The 21202-nt window shown below is 40.2% G+C and overlaps 1 protein-coding gene across 1 annotated transcript in view; it reads right to left on the reverse strand.

Moving 5' to 3' along the window:
* Positions 1-1864: 1864 nt before the first annotated feature.
* The window catches only part of LONRF2 (LON peptidase N-terminal domain and ring finger 2), a 34454-nt gene continuing 15116 nt past the window's right edge, over positions 1865-21202 (reverse strand). Inside the window, exons 2-12 of the mRNA XM_085214022.1 lie at positions 20819-20937; positions 17424-17546; positions 16415-16576; positions 15698-15923; positions 13447-13543; positions 12980-13094; positions 12236-12357; positions 11254-11412; positions 8193-8355; positions 6112-6261; positions 1865-5756 (exon numbers count right to left, since the gene is read on the reverse strand). Coding sequence (XP_085070148.1) covers positions 5598-5756; positions 6112-6261; positions 8193-8355; positions 11254-11412; positions 12236-12357; positions 12980-13094; positions 13447-13543; positions 15698-15923; positions 16415-16576; positions 17424-17546; positions 20819-20937 — 1595 coding nt within the window. The 3' untranslated portion in view covers positions 1865-5597. The remainder of the gene's footprint in view (positions 5757-6111; positions 6262-8192; positions 8356-11253; positions 11413-12235; positions 12358-12979; positions 13095-13446; positions 13544-15697; positions 15924-16414; positions 16577-17423; positions 17547-20818; positions 20938-21202) is intronic.

The raw sequence follows: 21202 nt of genomic DNA on the forward strand, positions 1-21202 counted from the left end.
AGTGTACCACATGCATTCATGCAATGAACTCAGGAAAGTTCTGGCATGGATTTGCGTGTCTTCTCCACCCTCCAAGACACTTGGCCTCATACTTTTTTGGTCCAGATTACTCATTTTTCTAATTCTATGGCTGAATAGTCAACAGCTTCCAGCAAGTATTTGGCCTTCCAAATGTAAGTGAAGAACTGAGTTTGTTTGACAGAACCAGTTATTTTGGGTTCGTGATTTGATGAAGTAGAAAGCAATGCTAACAGGGTAACACGGTACTAAGGTTTACATGCTCCAAGGGAGGTATCGTTCTAGGGCTCAGAGAAATTAGCATCATTTGATACGAGGTCTTTCTACATCTCAGTTATCTCCTAATTAAGAATATGCACAAGAAAATAAAAATCTAACAAGTTACATTCAGGTCTAAATATCCATTTCTCATCTGAGCAGCTACAAAACCAAAAGGCACCTTGTGACTTCTCCCCTTCCTTGTCACTTCCCACTCTTGAAATGATCTTCTCCTCCATCCCACCTTACGAGACATCACCCTCTTACCCCCTGGGTGCCCCACAAATCTCTGTATTGTTTTGTGCTTACATATTTGGGAACGCATCTCTTGCCTTGCCAGACACTGAGGATCCATCTCCACAAGTGCATATAACACATGTGAGCAGGTATGCTCCTTGGCCCTGAGGCCAGCTACTGTGGCAATGCAAGCAACTGTGTCATTCTGGCCTGGTCCTGAGGCAAGGCAGGAGTCCACATAAGGACTATCAGCCCTTTGGGGGTCAAGGCCAGCAGAGCTGCTGCTTATCAGCACCTCCTCTCAACAGGTTACAGCCTATAGCACCTCTACAGTGTAACTCCTTGTTTGCTCTTTTGGCATGGTCGTTTTTATAATCCTCGGCAACATCTTGATAGCTGTGCTTCCTGTAAGCCTCCAGTCAGTCCCATTCAGGTGGATCAAGAGGTCACCGAGGCTGGTGCCAAGGGCCAGAGGTCTTTATGTAGCTGTACAAGTTTGCTGGGCTCATCACCATTTCCAAGTTCTTTGGAGACCTGTTCCCTCTGACACCCACCTCTTGCTTGCACTCAAAGCCTCATCAAACTCCACTGTGGTCCCCTACAGACTCCTTCATTACGCTCACAATGGGACTTAAGCCCTTAAAATTCAATCACCTATGAATTGCAACATCTCATCACTGCTTCTCAGGTGCTGTTTGCTTCTTAGAACTGTGAGGCCGTCTCCTTCCCCAGGCACTTGTCAGGGAATCAGACTGTCAGTTTCTTTCTGATACCAGCACTCAGTGACTTCTTTCTGTTCAGTGACAGTAAATGCACATGTGGCAGTGATAACAGGTAGCAAATGTTACTGACTGAAGCATCACATCTTGGGGATTCAAATAGCATTGAACACTGAATAGCAGCTCCAGAAACTAGCAGTTGAGAAAAAAAGTTCCTCACCAGTGGATAGGAAGGGAGGTGCACAGCCATGCCAGCAAATACCAAAAAGGCTCATATTTGAGAGTACATCTGCACTGCAGACATGAGAAATGTAGCCCTAAAGACTGTAGACTCTTCACAGTTTCTCTCGCTTCTTTGGTGCCAGCTTTTCAGTAGCCAGGGGGACTTAGTGTCATCTTCCTGAACTCCAGACCACATACTTCTGACCTTCTTGCAACTGAAAGCCAGAAGCACTACAGAGCCAGTGGCACATTGTGAAAATGAGAAGCACTTCATATCCACTTGTCCACACATGCACAACTGCATGAAATGAAATTCGTAATACAACTTTTGTACAGGTAGCCATAGCCCCCAAATTTCTCCCTTCAAAGACAATGACAAAGGGATAAAGCTTTCCCATAAACTCGCATGCTTATAAAGTCATTCTGTTTTATTCCAAATATCACATAAATTAAATACATTTCCCATGAATATTGCAAATATACATGAAATGAACATTGCAATTTTTAAAAAAAGTTTTGGCTTTGCTTATGCAACAAGAAGTGTCAAATGTGGTTAGAACATGAACTTCTCCGGTATTTACTAGATACAAAAAGGTGAAGATTAATAATTTATATTTATACATATGTACACATTCCACTTTGTAACTAGCTTTAAAACAGTAAAAAAATGGTTTCAAGTTTATCTACATTAAACATACTCGTTTAAATCTGGTCAGAAGCCCCAGATAAGAGTTGATACAATCATTTCACAACTGCAAAATTAAGGCGCTACCAAAATACCAGTTCCACTAGTGTAAAATGTAATAGGAATAGAGAATGTACAGGTTTTTATTATCAATTTAAAAGTGGACTGGAGAACAAGGAAAGAGGAGCAGTAAGAAACATGACAAGATCTACAGGTTAGAAGTACAAAGAGATCTCGATGACTATCAAATTAACATATTAAAATACAGTAGATAAAAGGCCTCAGTGGCAAACAATTAGTATGCTTCTAAAAGACAAAAAAAAAGGTTAAAATATATATTATTTTGTAGCTTGAAGCTTTACAGGTGAACAACAGGTGTAGAGGTAGAGGGATTTTTTTTTGTTGTTGGCCTCTTTATGATGTATAAAGAAGGGCCACATTCACCACAGTGAAAAGACTCATCATATATCCCAGCATCCTTGCTTGGACAGCAAGCAAGAAAAGTGTAATGAGCTAGAAAGGCAACAAATCCTGTCTACTTTTTTCAGGAGCTCAGCTCCATGCTTCCATAGGTACCTTGGTGACGAGTTACACAAAAGCGCAGAACGGCTGTAACGCAGACACTTCCTCCAGCCAAGAGAGGAACGAGATAGCTAGCTGTTCCAATGAGGTACTACTGGATGCTGTAGAGACTATATGGCAGAGAGAATTTGGTAACAATGACACTGGTACTCACCCGTAGGAAGCAAGTACCGAAGGGTAGTGGTGACTTTTTTGTTTACTTAAAGCTTTGCTATTTGATCAGCATTCAGTGTTTTGGAAGAAATGTCAGCTTTGGGCTGCTAATATGATTATCTGCATCCATACACAGACAATTCCGAAGTTGTATCAGTTATCCAAAACATACTGTTACTGATGTACTCAAAAACCTTGACTAAAAAAAAATCCCTCTACAATTCAGCTTTCTCGTTGATAACGATCGTTTCATTAATTATGCAGGCCTTCATGAACACAGTAATGTCACTTTCCATGTAAAATGTCTCTTTACACATTACAGAACAGCAGTAAACAATCTCTGTTGTTCTGTAGGGGTTTCCTGTTAGAAGTACCTCGACAGTAGATATCTTGAAAAATCACTTTTGCAATGAAGAATATTCACATTAGATACTGAGGCAAAGCCAAAAAGACACTAACTAGCACCTTGATTTTTTTTCTTTTTTTCTTAAACACACTCCTAAAAGCAAAATTAAGCACATGGAAGATCAGGGACCAGCAATACACAATACCATCAGCGTCCCTTGCAGCCAAACTACTAATACTCAAAACTAGGCCACACACATGAAGGAGCGAGATGACTGAATCTAGGAGAAATACACAGCATGGAAAGGGATGGGAAGAACAGGAAGTTGAACAGAAAGGATTGCAAGATCAAACACAGTCCATCTTCCGGTCTAAGAATTAGTTTGCAAAACCACCCTTTGGTAGGTGAGCTGACAGTGGGCTGAAGACCTCCTGACTTCTGGCATTTCCTCTCCAATACACAGAACAATTCTCTGGAAATTACTTTATATTTCAATGTTTTTTCTTCGGCATTTTCAAATCCTGGAGGAAATGCATTCAACTCAAATTTTTAGTATTTTGGTGATGGTAGCAGAACTTGTAGAAGGCTACTGTAGAGGTTATTACATCATTGGTTGTCACTTCACAATTCAGAGAATATACTTACAAATTATTTAAATAGAAAAGGCGTGTTCAAGGTAGAGGCAGTTACAGTACATTCAGGGTATGTTACAGAAACCATTTGTGGTAGCCATTTGCTGAAAGGAAAAAAAAACTCAGTACTTTTGTTTCCCAGACCACACAGGTTATTACTACAATACCCATAGAGAGCAGGTAATATATGTTAATTACTGCAGTTCAATGCAGTCTTCTTCCAGAACTCATGTGCAAATTGAAACAAAAAAGGTTTAAATACATCTTCATTGACAAGTAAGGAAAAAGAACTAAAAAAGAAACCAGGCACTTTGACCATTTAGGTAAACAGCCATTTCATCTTACCAGACTTCTGCACATGAGTAAGTCTTTAAATCGAACTTGCTATACTTGCAGCACGTTAGGATTCAAGTCAACTTTTTTTCCTGTTGGTACTATCAATTCTAGGAAATGCTTACAGGAAATTATGCCAATTGAATTGGTAACACTGTTATTTCATTGGCAATTGAGCAAATGTTGATCATTTGACTGAGAAGCAATTTCAGAGCTATCAAAGTTAGATATCAACAAAACAGTCTATAAAAAAATCAACAACACAAATGAAGGTTAACACCTGACTTGAGCTTGCATTGAGACTTGCCTTTATAGTGTTCGGTTCGTGCCTCTGTTCGTGGTGTTATCATGGACTGATTTCCAACACATACAGCAACGGGTACTAAGCTACAATACTTTCGGTTTGAAACACGTTCAATAGAGATCATTCCAATGTACCATGAGGTTGGCACGACACTGCAGGTAAATGGGAAATGGTATTCTATCCTTGCCAGTCCCACTTGCAGAACACATGTTCAAAAAAAAAAAAATCTGCAGTCTGCCTTCCTAGTACTTGGAGTGAAATCATTTCACAGCAGCGTTCATCATAGTATAGAGAGCTGGTATGATCTCAATTTAGTGACAAGACCAGCTAGGTCTATTTTGATTTTTCTTTTCAAATAATCCAAAGTACACCCTTCCAAGCATTTTGTACATACTCAACCTGCTACAACACATATATCACAACACAAGGGATTACCTAAGGCTACTAAATAGTGTATTTATTCAGTAGCTATTATTCTTTCAGATGAACATCCTCAGATGCCTTGACCACAAACTGCTTAGGTGTTGTTTTTTTTCCTCGCAGACTTATATTTCCTGAAAGAGAGAGATGTGGGTGTATGATGGACTGTCTACCAGTTCAATAATAGAGCATACTGCTCGTTTCAGTCTTCATGTATACTTTGGCCGGGAAGCGCAGCTCCTCTTCTGTTCACTACCTTCAAGAAAGTCTAGGAAACACCTCTTTAATTCACTGTCCAGTTTCCTTTTCCTACTAAGCAGAAATCCAAATCACATGTAGGCCAGCGGTACTACTCTAGTACTTAACTCTCTTGCAGGCTAGAAACATTAACTCTATCATAGTATTTTGAAGCAATTTATCCACATTTATCAACTACGTTCTAATTGTAGCACAGCTTTGTAGAGGCTCAGATTTCACCGGGACAACAGGAGAAGAGTGCAAGGTTTGGTGAATACCCAGGATAACAAACCGATGCAATCGATGGATGCTGGACACAGTCAGAAAGAGCTGCTCATTTTTGACAGAATGTTTAAAAACAAAACAAAACAAAACAACCCCTCCCCTCTCACCCCCCGCAAACAACCAGTCATGAGATGCTTTCAGTGCGCATTTACAACTGAAGATCATGTTATCTAGGTCTTTTGCGAGTCACAAATATCAAGACGCGTCTAATGGCAATAAGACGATCTTTAAGGGAGGTCATAGCCAATATAGCCAGCTGAGCTCTGTTCTCCAGAGGCAACACTGCCAAGAGCCACCAGTACCAGGCAGGACCACTGGGGTTGCTCTGTAAGAGGATGGAAAGACAATCATGTATTCACCAACGCTGCTTGATGAAGACCAGTACCTTCCTTCCCACCTTCTTTTTGTTCAGAAATGCATCATAAAACTAAAAGCAGCTACTAAGCATTTGATTTCAGCCATTCTCTTTGTCTTTTTGCTCCATTAAGGCTGATCTCTTCATATATCAACTTATAATGATATATGATCATTGCTTTCTATGTTTCATGCAAATAGAACAAAATTGGGTAAATGAGAGCAGCTTAGAATGCACAACAATACAGCAAAAACTCTTTTAGAAAATAGCTTCGTGTAAAAAATACATAAAGAATAATTATGAATGAATAGTAAAGATTTATTACCTGCGGCTCTGGTTCTTTTCCTGGCATGGACCCAAAATGATTGAGAATTTGCACCTTCATATTGTCTTTAAGAGAAGTGAACCAGGCAACAGCTTGATCATAAACTGAATCATGAAGGCGGACAAGTTCTTCATACTCTGGTCCTTCAACCTTATTGTTAAAGGAAGAAGGAACAAAACAAGTTTGGTACTACGGAGTTCATATGCTCTGCCAGAAGCAAGCGAAGCACAATAATGCAGTGACTGCAGCTGTTCAACTGTCCACATCTAGGCAAACTGTACCCAACTCTCATATTTCAAACCTGGATGATGGGACCCTCCCCTACATGTTCTGAAATGACACTTCCTAGAGAAGTTACTCATTAATAACCTAAATATTGGCACAACAGAAGAATCTGCTTTCTAATCCCAGAACATTGTATCAATCATTTCAAACCCATGACCTTAAGTCCCTGTCACTAAATGACCTCTGAACTTTCTTATATTGCCTGGTAAAACTTTCTTATATTGTCTGGTAAAACTCAAGAACTTCTACTGCCACTCAGCACAAGCATAGGGTTTCTACAGCATTTAGATATCAGCAATACTTCCTAAAAGTGTTAAGGTCATGGTAGAACAGTCAAGGAGAAAGTGGAGGAGGGCAGAAACGTGCAGGCAGGAAGCAGAGAAAGTGAACGATTTCCCAGTACCAAGAATAGCCATTAAAAAAAAAGACCCTTGCAGAGTGCTTTAGTTGCATAGGGCTGGCTATTAGCCAATAGGGAAAAGGAAAAAAGCATAAGCAAAAAAACAACACTGCAAATTATTTTTGTTCGTTTTCTTTTAGATCTGTACAGACCAATGGCATACTTCCTCTCGGCTACTCAGACACATATCTGAGCCAACTACTCTGGTTGCGCTTTCTAGGTGAGGAGGAACAGCTCTAGCGGGCAATTAATCTCATCTTAAGGTAGATATCCACAATAGAGCAGATAAATAGGCAGCTTTGGACTGAGACTTCTCATCACTGACTGTAACGGGAATGTATACACTGAACTCAGACATCAGCCTCTGAAGTGAGACAAAGTAAATCTCACTCTAATAATAAAGAGGTGAGTCTCTGGCACCATCTAGAAAACAATGCCTTGACATGTGCGTGTAACCTCCACCACCCTTCTCTGGGGATCTAAACACTGTGAACAGATTACATACTTGGAGCTTCCACGATGGGGAAGAACCCCACATGTCTGCCCTGCCTGATGAACAACACTGCATCATCCTGTACAAGTTGCAAGAGCCCTACCTGGATTTTACAGACTCACACTTCAACCACAAAAGTGTGCTGAAGATTTGCAAGATCAGAATGGATTTCATCAATTGGCATAAGATTACTAAGTTCAATGTTAAGAGGGATCAAGATTTTACAGATGTGCTCTGAAGACGATCCAGGTGCCATAATTTAGTAAGGCCAAAAATTCACACTTTGGCCAACACCCATCGCAAGCACTTCACTTGTTGCAGATACTGTAAGAGGACTTGTTTGTAAAATTACTCCCCACCTGGCAATTCTCAGGTCTCAGTCAACTTTGATGGATGTTTGTACAGGCACAGTAATTGTATCTCACAAAGATCTCATTTTAATAACGGACTCCCACATTTGTTTGAGGAGCTGTTCTGCAAACCAGAGCTGGGAAGTCATAGGAAGTCTGCCAACTGATCTCCTGTGTTCAGTGGACAAAGAGAACAGCCAATTCTCTACTAACAGAGGTGTTCTTAGATGGCTGATAAGCCCTTACCAGTTTTAAAACACTACTCTGAGCTTACCTAACTGTCATGACAGACCTGGGTATCAGAAGCTACATAAGAGATTCATGAAGGCAGTGCAACACTTCAAGTGGAGATAATTGGAAGGATAGAAAGGAAGAAAGGGAAGCGTGTAAGAGACAAGCTAAGTTTGTTCCACGGTTGTCAAAATAGAGCTACGGTATTTATAATGATATTGATTAAAAAATAATGCACAGCTAACTTGAAATGCAATAAGGAAAGGCTATTTAAGTGAATCCAGCAATACATGGGTATGAATAACTTTGCACCATAGATCACCTTTTTATCTTCAAGATATTCGATGTTTGCTGTGTTATATCCATCTCGTTGGCCATGGCTTAAGACCCTAAAACGACGGACACCAACTGTATCAACAACTGAGCGTCCATCAGGAAAAAACTTTACGTCCCTGATCTCTAATATACAGCCATGATCTGCAAATCTGAAATGACAGAAGGGTATAAAAGTGGAAATCATCAACAAGCATTTATATACATCAGGACAAATACTGGGCCTAATTCACCACTTTCAATTTGAAAGAGGTCCTTGCTTTGGTGACAATACATTTCTGCTTATGCACATAAGTCACACAACCCCCACCCTTTTTGCCTTCCCTGGAGATCCAAGGGCAGCAGCACCTTCAGAGCCTAGGTATTTAAGGGAGGTAGAGAAGGGACAGGAAAGCTAAATGGAGCTGTGAGTTGCCAGCACTTGTGGCAAATTCACTTGCTTTGCAAAGAAAACAAGATGGGTAAAGATACCATAAGGAAGTCAAGGAACTGAGACACAAATGCAGGGCTAGCAGGGCCCTATCCCCCCTACTGTGAGGTGTAAACAGAGGATTACAGGCTTTAGGAGGAAAAGTTTTCTACAGAGCAAGATTCTTCTTGCCCCTGTATCCTTTAAGTTAACCAAAATTATTTATATTATAAACAATGTTTTCCCCCCTTATAAAAGTGCAATTGCATTTGTTATATTTGAAGCACAAATTTTAATTGCATTCTGGAAAGTAGCACGCAACAAAATTTTATTTAAATTAATTAGGCTTATCTACTCTGCACCTGTGCTTTAGTTAGTTCATTACAGAAGCTGATCACACAACAATTCCTCACTGTGATACTCTGATCTGCCAGTGTTTGCAGCCTTGTATCTCAGCTTACTGCTAACCAAGAGAATGCACTGTACCTACCCTGATCTCAAGATAACAAATCCCTATAGGATCCAAAAAATGTTTCATTAGGTAAACACTTGTTATACCAGGCTTGGGCATTTGCTCAATCAGACTAATGAAGAAACAGCAACGCTGCTGGGAAATGCCTCTTGTTTCTATTCCACTGGAATTCAAGGTTTGGGGAGGAAAAATGCTGACTGCTGTGAACAGCCATTCTCTTCTGGCCCTTGTACTGTGCAGACTGAGGAAGAGCAAGAAGCATACAGCTACACACCAGTAAGTTCTGTGTGCTTGACCACTGAGGTTACAACCACTGAATTTATTATTGAAAGATCAGATTAAGCACTATTTAAACAATTACAAACCCCTTTTTTTTTTTTAAAAAAAAAAAAAGGATTTTAATGGCACTCATATCAAGTTCAAAAATTCATCTGCAAGTGATGTTTTTTTGTCATTCTTTGAGAAGTTACTTTTGGATGGAAAGTGACTTTGATCAAAGAGAGACAAGAAACCACCTGGCCATGAGTATAAAATGTACTGACATGTCTTAAAAGCTTATAAACAACTCTTCTCTAAATTTTAATTTTAAGTGGACAAGCAAAGCAGAGGAAGGTAATGAACTTAATATGACTTGTCACCATGTCTTTCAAGGGAGGTAAGAATCTCAGCCTTCTACACTCTTGTCTCAATAGATGAAGCAAAACAAGTTTCCCTACTTCCTTATTCTCATTAGATTTCACAATTTTGAACAAACAAACAAAATTATTTCTTTACTTGCGTAAGACACCACAAGACACCACAACAGCCTGCTAGGTGACTACAAATAAAGGCTTCCTGCACTTCAGTGTTTTTGATGGAAGGCACCATGCTTAAAATGTTTAATTATTTCAGTTGCTCTAAACAGACAGAGCATGCTAACTGTATCCAACCATACTGGTTGCATTTTAAAACACCCTTTTTGGCACTATCAAATAAATGTGCGTTTTTAGGACTCTAGCCCCTTATCCCTCTGTACTAAGCCTTTCCAGATGTGCAGGGATCAATTATGCCTGATGCCACAGGGTCCTTTTCTCCTCACTCTTAAACATACTTCCTTCCAGAAAATTGATAGTAAGACTGTAATGGATCACAGCGTGATAGCTGTTGTAGGGATCTCAACTCCACTGGGAGTGCACCATTGACAGCTTGTCAAATGGCACAGAGCACAGCCAGAGCCAGTTGAAGCAACTCCTGCATTCTTACTGCCTCCTTCGTACTCTCGTCCAAGAGAAAAAACACCCTTGAACTGGAGAAGGAAAGGCTGCCAAACCTGGGTATGACTGCCCTCCTCTCAGCTCCAGCCATGATCACCTACAAAAGGGCTGCTCCTGAGGATGCTTAATGTATACTTCAGACTTCCCACACTGGCAATTCTGCATCATTCTTCTGAAGTAAAAAACTTCCTATCATATCTCATAAGACAAATGTCTCTTCAGACCACCTCATTTTTTTTTTTCTTCCAAGATTATCTGCTTATCCCTTTCCCCTTCATCTAGACTTTTATTTAATCATTAGTATTCATCCCCATACAGGGAAGTGGAAACACACCGTGTCAGAACTTACAAAAAAAAATTAAAGGCAGGATCATATACAAAGAATGTAATCCACTCACTGCAGAGCTTAGACATTGCAACACAGCAGTGAAGACAAACATCAACATTCAGTGTTCAGTAGCAGTACAGGCTTCTCGGCCAAATGCATACTTCGTCTCATTCAAATGATTCTGCCCATGCAAAAAAGCTTTGCAAGATTTGGGTTTAGTTTTTTGTGTATATTTTTGTTTTAAATGAGCAGATAGAAGAGCAACCTCATCCACACTGTCAGCTTTCACTAGAACATACAGGCTAGAAAGCTTTCCAACCACACACTCAATTCAATGCTATTTCTGGAGCCTGTAGTAGCAAGATGAGTTGTATTTTTGCTATCCATCCAACAGGGGAGCAATAAAAATAACATCTTTGCATCCAAAGGAACATTTGATATACTAAAGTAAAAAGTCACCAACTCCTGTATTGGTTCATACAGGACTGGAAGGAACCACAGTGGTCGGAGGGGACAAGTACACTGTGCTGCAGTACCCCATCAGCATGCCAACACTGTAATGAAGGACATTCCAGCTCGTCTCCTTACCCTTTCAATTCATCAGCTAAGCACATGCCAAACTGTTTGGTACCAGTCTCCATGCATCTTCTTATCATCAGGCGATAACGAGGTTCAAAAACATGAAGTGGGCAAGGGATGGTAGGGAAGGCCATGGTACATACGAAGATGGGAACATCTTTATTCAAACTGTAAGATAATTGTTAAAAAAAAGTTCAGTTTTCTTCTGGGCACTGTTATATTTAGCACAAACCCCTTAAAAGCACCACTTCCAGTAGTCTCCTTTTTTGTTGGACTCATTAAATGCCTCTCTGGTTATGGTTTGTCATTTTCACAGGAAAAGTATATTTCAGGTCTCTTTTTCTTAATGTATTACGGAAACAATTCATCTAATCTAGTTTTATAAAGGAAAAGTCAGGAAATAATAGCCGATTTCCCAAAAAGTGTGCATACAGATGCATCTAACTTAAATACAAATAGAAACATTTTGGTTATGACTCTTTATAATAACACAGTAACTAAGTATTAACTACATTCAAAGCAAAGTGCGGAGAATTCCAAAGCTCAGTAAAGTCCTTTAAGTTTGAAGTTTGTGTTATTTTTCCAGGTTTAATTCCATGTTTATTTTTCTTTTTAATTGAGTTGTAGAGTAAGTTTCACGTCACTGACACAGCAACGAATCCTTGAACTTCTATTGACCTGAAGTATAACACATTCATAATAGGGTTTCTGTTCCTAAAGAAATCCCATTAAAACTTTTAAAGCTGATATTACATTGATTCAGAAGAATAAAGCTATTATTTTTATTTTATGAATATTGTTATGCTTCTCTACCATCCAAGCATGTTGTTTATCTGCACCAACCATGTAAAAATTATGAAACATGATAGGTTTGTTTTGGAAATTCATTCATTTTGTGCATTTTCACAAGCAAGTGTAAAGCTTCTTCAGTAATTCAGACGAAAAAATACATTTTTCTAATAGTTATCAGAAGTAAAAAAAGAGAGCCTACTTTGACAATTCCTTCATTTCATCCTCATAGACTTTCTTCCTTTCAGATAATTCCTCTGGCAAGTAACGGACTATCAGTTCTTCTGTAAGGACGGTCTTTTTGTAAGTTCTGCTCGCCAAGAACTGCAAGGAAGAGTCAACTCTGAAGACTGATAACAAGAAGTCAGGTAACAACTTTCTCCCAGCCCATTGCCTTTCCTAAGGCACATTAGCTCCAGCCTTTGGGCATAAAAACTACTTCAGGATATGAGGCTCACTCTAGTGCCCATTGGCTTCACTTCCGACGGAATCTGTACTACCACCAAGAACAGGTAGTTCCTCTCTGCTTCTGCAGAAGATATATATATTATTTTCAGTGAGCTGTCAGGTTACTGCTCCCTAAGACGTACTCCAACTATGAGACACATTATGACTACTGGAGCACAAGGTTTGACCAAGGAGTGCCCATTCCTACTTCACTGCTAGCAGAAATACAGACCAAGGTAGGAACACATTCGGACTCCACAAGCGTGAGCCTGACATGATACTGGAAGTATCTATTCCTTTAAGCATCCTACTTATACATTTTTTTTTTTTCCCCAAGGAACAACAAAATATATTCTGGAGCAAATAAGGTCTGTGCACAGCTTGATGCTGAGTACTATCACACTGTTGTGCAAGTAGAGCACAGAATCACCTCCTATACATGTTACCAGAAGAACACAGCTTTGAATATTTTTATTAACTGGGGCAAGGATATACTTACTTCTGACAGCTTTTCTTTGCAGAGTGGGCAATGTGGATTATGGTCAAGGCAACGCTCAAGGCATTTGAGGCAAAAGGTGTGTCCACAGGGAGTGGTAACAGGTTCATAGAACAACCTGAACATGAAAACACAGAACAAAAAAACCTAAGCTGACAATATAAAACAATACAGATTCCTAAACTGTGGAAACAAGAGTAGACTTCACTATCTCACCCCTTCCTGCTTTTGTATAAATTACAGTGACAATTTTATCCAAAGACATAAAAGAAGGTTTTCATTTTTGAAGTGGTAGTTAGTGCATAATGAAGACTGCGTCTGTACAGATTTATCAAATCCAAGTTTCAGGAAAAAGAAATGAAGCAATGGTTTCGGCATTCTTTGGCTGCTTTCCCTTTTGACACCACAAAAACATTTTTCAGAAGCTAAAAAGGCTTTCAGATCTTAATCACAGGTCAACACAGCCATACCTCATGCAGAGGGAACACTCGAAGTCTGACGCATCAACAAGAGTTGTTGGTATCTCACTTGAAGTGATGACAGTGTTTTCAGGTAAAACATCTGCATCTAGAAATTAAGGTGATGATTACAGTAAATATTTTAGCATTACTGCAATTTCAAATACTAAGCTGTTTTTCCATAACTATATTCTCTCCTTTCTTTTTTGAAGCTTTGTTTCAAATAAACATATTTTCCATTTAAGTTTTAGACTTTCTGGCAGGAAGTTTTTGGAGAGCAGAGGATGATGGCCAGGGAAAGCATTTTAGAACTGAATACCCACGAATTTCTTCTCCAAAAATGGTTGTTTTTTTTCAAAGTCTAGTTTTGAAAATATTCTGCTGTTGCTTTCCCATCATCATCACTACCTCCCACATCAGCCAGGCCAGATGTTTTTAAGTATGTTAAGTCCAGAATTTAATGTGTTTACACACAGTTAAACTATTTCATCAGTGTTTATTATAGATGTCTCAGCAGGAATAATTTTTCTTACCAGTATAAAAAGGCTTGCATGCTTCTAGACTACCCTGCTGTGGAAATCCTATGTTTCACACAGCTTCACTTTGAAGGACTGCTAGTTATATGAGCTAATGCATCTGGCAAACACAGTGACAGAATACTTCACAAAAATTTATGTCCATCTTGCTTCTCGAAGGTGGTGTGTATTGCTGTAGTGAACACATCCAAAGATTACAGGCCTCAAAAACCATAGCAATAATTAAGCTCAAGAGCTACCAGCTTAGACTTCTGATGACGTTAATGCAAACAGATTAATCATAGAATCATAAAGGTTGGAAAGATCACTAAGATCATCTAAGACCACCTGTCAACCCACGCTTGTGACCGCTCTAAACCACGCCACTTACTGTGATATCTACCCCTTTCCTGAGAACTTCCAGGGATAGTGCCTCCAGCATCTCCCTGGGCAGCCTGTTCCAATACCTCACCAGAATCTGCAACTTCTTTTATAGTCCACATCTTTGTTGCTCAGCAAGAATTGCAACAGAGCCTTCACGACCTTTTTATGAACCAAATTCTTGACAGTGGGGAAAAAAAAAAAAAAGCTCAGCTTTTTGATGTTAAATTGAAACATTTGGATATTTTGTTAAAAGATAACTTGTGCTGAGCATCTGGTTTATCTCCAGTACAGACAGGAAAGGGGAGAGGGCACTGATGTGGCCTACAAAGAAAAACACTGTTATCTTTAACCTACATCTTGCATGTTAGCCTTTAGTAACAGCAAGAACCTAACTGCGTTATTCTGCAAATAGTGGCATCAGGATCTAGCACAGACCAGAAATGAATGGTTCTGGGTAAAATGTGATCTCTGCCCTTTGCTGTGGAGATAGAGGAGTGTTGGATTTCACAATCTATTTACTGAGTCTGCAGTTCAGAGACAAATACAGGATTTTTCCCTTCACAACACCACCACCAGAAACCGGCCTAAATTAGTAATTTGCTGAGGTGGCAGACAAGCAGCAGCACTTGGAAACTTGTTATATTTCAAGGTAGAAATCAGATTGGTCAAGGAGTTGTGCATTACTATTTCTTTTAAAAAAAAATGCATGCTAATACAACAGCATTTTAAAAGCCTCTTTTCCCAGTTATTTCATTACTCAGTGCAATATAGTGCCTTCAGCATTTTTTCCCAGAGTACTAAAAACATTTCAGAGGTCTTTGCTGAAAGCCTGAGAAGCATACCAACTGTAAGCACAGCTATCAAGCAGCAGAAAACTGGGTGGGCTTATTACCCATTCAAAGGGCTCCTTTGTTTGCTTGGTAAATTTCATGTAAAGTCGCACGTGACTCTTTCTGACGCCAGTTAAAGATCAGTTTCCAGGCTCACTGTATCTTTACTTCATATAGAAAAACAATGACATTCCACTATACTTCTGAGACTTAGAAAATGTGAACGCCAGCAATACAAAGACTAAACTGTTAGTGGATTACAAGTTATGAGAAGAAAAATGCAGTGTTCATTGAATGAATTGAAACTGCACTGGAATAACATAAACAGTATTTGAACTTTAGTGCCTATAACATCTTTAAACTCTACATGTTCCAATAAGACAGGAATATCTGAGCAACGCTGCTAAAAGCAGAAAGATATTTCCTAGACTACAAATCCATACAGAAAATGTTTCATTTACACCTAAAAAGGAAGGAGGAAAAAGGTAGTTTTTGAACATGAGCAAAAGAAAATCCTTAAGCCACAGTACAAACCTTTCTTAGGGATTTTATTGGGGATGTCCAAGCTTTGTATATCCCTCATATCACTGGACAGCTTTCTTTTTAAGCCAGTCCCAGGTAAACTGGAGAGAACAGCTCCCAAAGACTTCTTGCTGTCTTCAAAATAGCGATCCAGTACATTATGGGAAGCGGGAGAATCAGTGCTTCTAAATACATCAGATTCTTGGGACGGGTTTTTTGTTAACCTGAACACAGTATCCTAAAGAAAGTAAGAACAGTTATACACAGCAGAAGTTTTTTTTTTTATTATTATTATTACTAGTTATATATGTCAGTAATAGATCAGTGTAACTATACTGAGCTTAGAAAGGAACAAGGGTCCACATGAAACAAGGCCATTCTCAAGTTGCATTAAATAGACTTCTCTCCCTATGCCTTCTGTCTAGAAGCTGTGTTTTTATCATACTAAAATCCCATAAATGACATAAAGGAGGAAAAAAAAAAAAGATACAAAATAAAGACAAAATGTAACATATCTCCTCATGAAGGCATCACGTTGTTTTCTGAACAAAGAGTTTTGACCTGTTTTTCTGAAAAACATGTCCCAACAAGAGATACAATAGTAACTGGAGAAAACATGCTTACCAAGAATAAGTGCCTACACAAGTGCTGACAAAGACAACATCACACAGGTCAGACAGATCCTTGTATTATTTTTGGTATTTAGATGTTGAATACTTTTTACTATACCTTTGAGGACCCAGCAATAGAACTATCTTCAGCAGCTGACTGTGTGTTTATGCTACTTAAAAATGCAGGTTTCAATCTTGTATGGGATGTTCGACTAGAGAAAGGTGCTGTTAGACTATCATGCACATTTTCAAAGGCTGGGAAAAACATCTCACACATTATCTAGTCAATTAGAGAGAGAAAGAGAGAGAGAAGAACAACAATTACAACACGGATCTTTATGTTTGTACAAACACAGATGAACAAACTGTGTAGCTTCTGAATGCCAAGAGGGTTACAACAATGGTGGGATCCTACATTCCCCAACATCCACAGGAAACTCATGTGGCAGGGCCCACCACAACTATAGGCACATCCCAAGGCCCTCCTCTCTGTGGGAACTTGGGGTCCACCTCCATTCTCAGAGGCCTCTGTTCTGCACAATTACTGAGGCTGGCAACCTGCTCTCTTCTTCCCCTGTTGATGTCCCTCTGCACTGTGATCCTCAGATCTCTGCTTTCAGGAGGTTTCAGATCATGCTCTTTTATTGAATCAGATTAATACAGATGTGTTTTAGTTCTCCTCTGCTTGGATGCACTACACTCAAGCTGATTTCAACCCAGGCTAAAAGCTGTTTCCCTTCTCATCAACCTACACCAAGCACCTTGCTGAACTCCCAACTTCCTTTTTGAAACTGCTACATGCATAGACTGAAAGAGAATGTGACTAGGGGCATACAGCCATGTCCCCTTATGGGAAGTTATACACAGAATACAGGGTTGTTTTCCCCCACCCCCTGTCATTTCCCACATGAAGAGGTTTTCTGTTGGGCACTAAAATCAGAAGCCTTGAGCTTATGGGATCCAGGCGTATTCAAATCCTGCTGACACACTGCAAGCATCATCAACAAACAGCAGTGGTCCAACCTACATATTTGTGGTGTAATCTACAAATACACTATCTCTGTGACGGAGGCACCTCTACAGAGCAGTGTAATGGCCAAGAAGCAAACAGTAAACACATTTGATACCTTCTGGGCTTCTTTCTTCATTGAGCTCCATTCAGGATTTAAGGCAACACAATAGAGAAACTCCTTCAATGCTTCCTCTGTCCTTTCCAATCCAGAAAGAGCTTTTGCTTTCACATAATGACCCTGTTCGCACAAAGAAAACGTACAAATCTAGAGATTATTTCTGAAGTGGCAGTAAGACACCAGCACACAAACTTGGCCATTCCCTCCATTTTGCAGGAGAAGAATGAGAAAGCCATTCCCTCCTGCTGAACAAAACGTCCCCAGTGCTGCAGCACCCCCAGCCAAAGACAGACACTGTTCCTTTCCTCGGCAAGGAGGACTTGACATAGAGTAAGGGAGGGCTGTTTGTCTCCCTGGGGACTAAGACCACAACATATCCTACAGGGCTCTCTGTAGCCCAGAGATGGGTTCCCAGCACCAGGGCAATCTGAACAGTAACGGAGTTACATGGAAAACATGGGACAGGCTGGCAGCGGTGCTGGAGGGAGCAAAAGATTTCAGGTTTAGGCTACTCACTTTTGCTGAGTGCCTTGTCCTATTTTACTTGGGTAGAAGATATCAATATATTATGAATGTAGGGCAACTTGACAGTGTTTAACCTGAAACCTTTTAGCTCATCCTATCTCTTCACATCCTGGAGTGACACACCCGTGGCTGAGGTAAAAGAAATCAGCTTGGAGACAAGTCCTACTTTGCTTATTAGTGGTGAGAGAGAAACGCCTCATCTCTGAATTTCTCTGTGGATGTCAATTTGCAGTTCAAATCTGGCTCTGGAAATTATTTCCTTAAAGATGGAGAGAAACTAAATGCGTTTGTAAACATCTGCTCTTGAAAATGAACACTAGTCCACCTCCGATTCACACAATTATCTTCAGGCTCTGCTGAGAGACTGGTCAGATAAGCAGATGTCTTTTTCTGTTCCTCATGCTCTTGCAAAAAGATCAGGTAATCTTATCCAGCAGGTAAACTTCCCTCACCCTTTCAGTGCAGCCCTACAAGTTGAAGCCTGTTATGATCTCTACCTTTCCATTGTCTGGGAAAAAAGGAGGAGGCTTATAGCAAAAGAAAGTAACAGACACTGTAGGAAATACTAGTCACTGTATGTCATGCACAAGAAATCTTAGTATACAGCCATCTCCCGAGACGTGGACTGAGCAGGTAAATTTGACTACTTCCCAAAACACATAAAAGAGCAGCCTGTTTATTCCAGCAAGCAGAAAGCATATTTCCCAATAGGAGGCTGAGTCCAAGGAGCATGAAAGAGCTTGATTTGGTTCCCAAGCAATGTCTCCTGGCTTCTGAGAACCAGGATGCAGTTAGAATGCATCAAGATCTGCATGTTGGTTTTTTTTTTGAATACGATAAGAGGAGAGGTACTACAGAGGCCTGACCCTGACCTTTTTATTTTGATGCTTGCACAGTCTCTCTAAACATTTTTTTCCAGAGCTCCTAATCATCCTGACACTGCAGACAAGTTTACTCCACTGCCCTGGAAAAGCTACAAGGTAGTCTGGTGTCTTCCAATTTTCCAAATAAATGAGTAATTTCCTCATCCACATCACAAACTGAGGGCTGATCTGGGCTGTCTGTGGAAGAAGTATCTAAAGATGCAACACCAAAAATTATGCCCAGGAATAACAGACCTTACAAGACAGCACTGTCACCTTCCCTTTTCTATTTTCACAGTGTCAAGTAAAGCATCAGATCTGAGGGGTAAAATCTAGCCAGAACCCCAAGCAGCTTCAGAGAGGGCATCAAATTCTCTCTGCCACTTGCAAAGTACAACTGGACATTTCTTCCTCACCGACTCCAAGGACGTGGCTTCAGCAACTGAAAATAAACAAACTGGCCCACTGTTCTAACTACTACAGTGGACCCAAGAGCTTTAGGAACTCAGTAAGACGTTACATTTCAGTTAGCAATAAGCCAAAAGTTTCCGGTAGGTGAATGCTCACCTCCCAGGAGCTATTCCCAGAACAGCTCTATTTTAGGGTGAATTTTTGCGCTACACACTTGCTCTAATTTCTGCCACAGGATGAAACAGTGCAAGATACAAAACAAAGCAGAATTCCTGAATAATGCTAATTCGGGATCACCAAAGCTTCTGTGTAAAATCTGACATACACAAGCAAAATGTATCTGTGATATGGCTGGTATGCCATGATGACAAATTTCATTTTCAATTAGCATTCTTCAGAGATGCGATTAACAAAATCTTTATCTGCATATAACAGACAAGCATCACATTTCCGTGGATGCAAGGCAAACAGACAAGACACTCCAAGAAAACATTTGAATGTGCTTAATTCATTTGTCTCCCTCTGCACAGAAACACAATCGACACTGCTCAAGATGAATTCCTTCCTTGACTAGAAAACGATCCTAAACAGAAAGTCAAATTTTAAAGAGTAGAATTGGAGGTGGGGGTAAGATTATCATTTTCCTTCAAACAGAAAAGGCTTCAATGGGTGACATCTTCCGGAGACGACTATCTAACGTGTCAGAAGCTAGATGCCTCAGATGGCACCTTGTTGCTCACCCTACCTAGCTTGAATAGAGACCAAGCTGCAGCTTCTGTGCTAAGGCTTGCCACACCAATGGGTTTATGCAACACCTCATTCTTCTTCATAATCCCGAAGAAAATCCAAGGTCTTCCTATAACCGTGCGTACAACCCATGCCACCCTATCTCTCAGTCTGAAGGCTTCATTTGGTCAAAACTGTGCTACAGTTCTACTAGTGACAGGCGAGAGACTGACTAGAGGCATAATCCTAGGCAGGGTGAGCTGTTGGGATACCCAGTCTGCCTTCAGGCATCAACTGCGGGCACCATGTGCTTCCTTGCCTTTCTACCTTAACATTGTTTCTGACAATTGCTTCAGACTGCCCACAACTAGTGCTCCCGAGAACCTCATTTGTTAGGGAAAAAACCCCACACCAATATGAAGCACTACGTCACACAGGCAGGAATCTGATGTATGAACTCAGTACTGAAGGAAAAAAAAAAAAGAGTAAATCCTGAAATACAGTCTGGGATACTCCTCAGAAAGACACTGTTGCCAGGAGGCCGGCAAAGCCACTCACTGCCAAAAAGGAAAAGTGATCCCATGCCACTGATGACTTCTGAATGCGATTCTGCTTCAAACTACAGCACAAACTCTAACAGATCAATGGGCACTAGCACAAACAAAATCACATCACTGGATGCCCACCAGAGAAATCCCATGCTAAGGATCTTCTAGACATCCTGTTAAGGAATTAGCTTCCAGTCTGTGTTTCCAGTCCTGATAATACCACCCAACAATGACCTCACCAGTGCCATCCACCCCCCAAAGAGAAGTCCTGAGAACAAGCAGTCTGAATTTTTTGCCTTGCAGCATGCAAGCACCATACCGCAGGCCAGTGGGGTTTGCTTCGGCAGAGGATGTCTGCATCATGGAGAGCTTGCTGGTAGTTTTTCATTGATGTACAGAGCTCTGCTCGCTGTGCTATCAGTGAACACTTGCAAGAAGCTGGAAGACAAAAAGGTTACAAGAAAGTTAAAAGAAGCAGTAGTGTGTGTTAAAAGCAGTAACCTAATTTCAAATAGAGTAACCTAAAAAGCACAGCTGCATAATCATTATGTTTTCACTTTTATGCAATGGAAAAAAAAGGTAATTCTTCTCTTCCTTCCTGAAATAAATCCCTCTCAGTCTGTAAGCAATCTCTGCATTCTATCTCACAAGAGTGATTCCATATTCACATATGGGTTGTCACCTGCTCTTTCTGTCACATAGC

Source organism: Meleagris gallopavo, chromosome 1 (genome assembly GCF_905368555.1).
Source record: "Meleagris gallopavo chromosome 1, MGAL_WU_HG_1.1, whole genome shotgun sequence".
Lineage (NCBI taxonomy): Eukaryota > Metazoa > Chordata > Aves > Galliformes > Phasianidae > Meleagris > Meleagris gallopavo.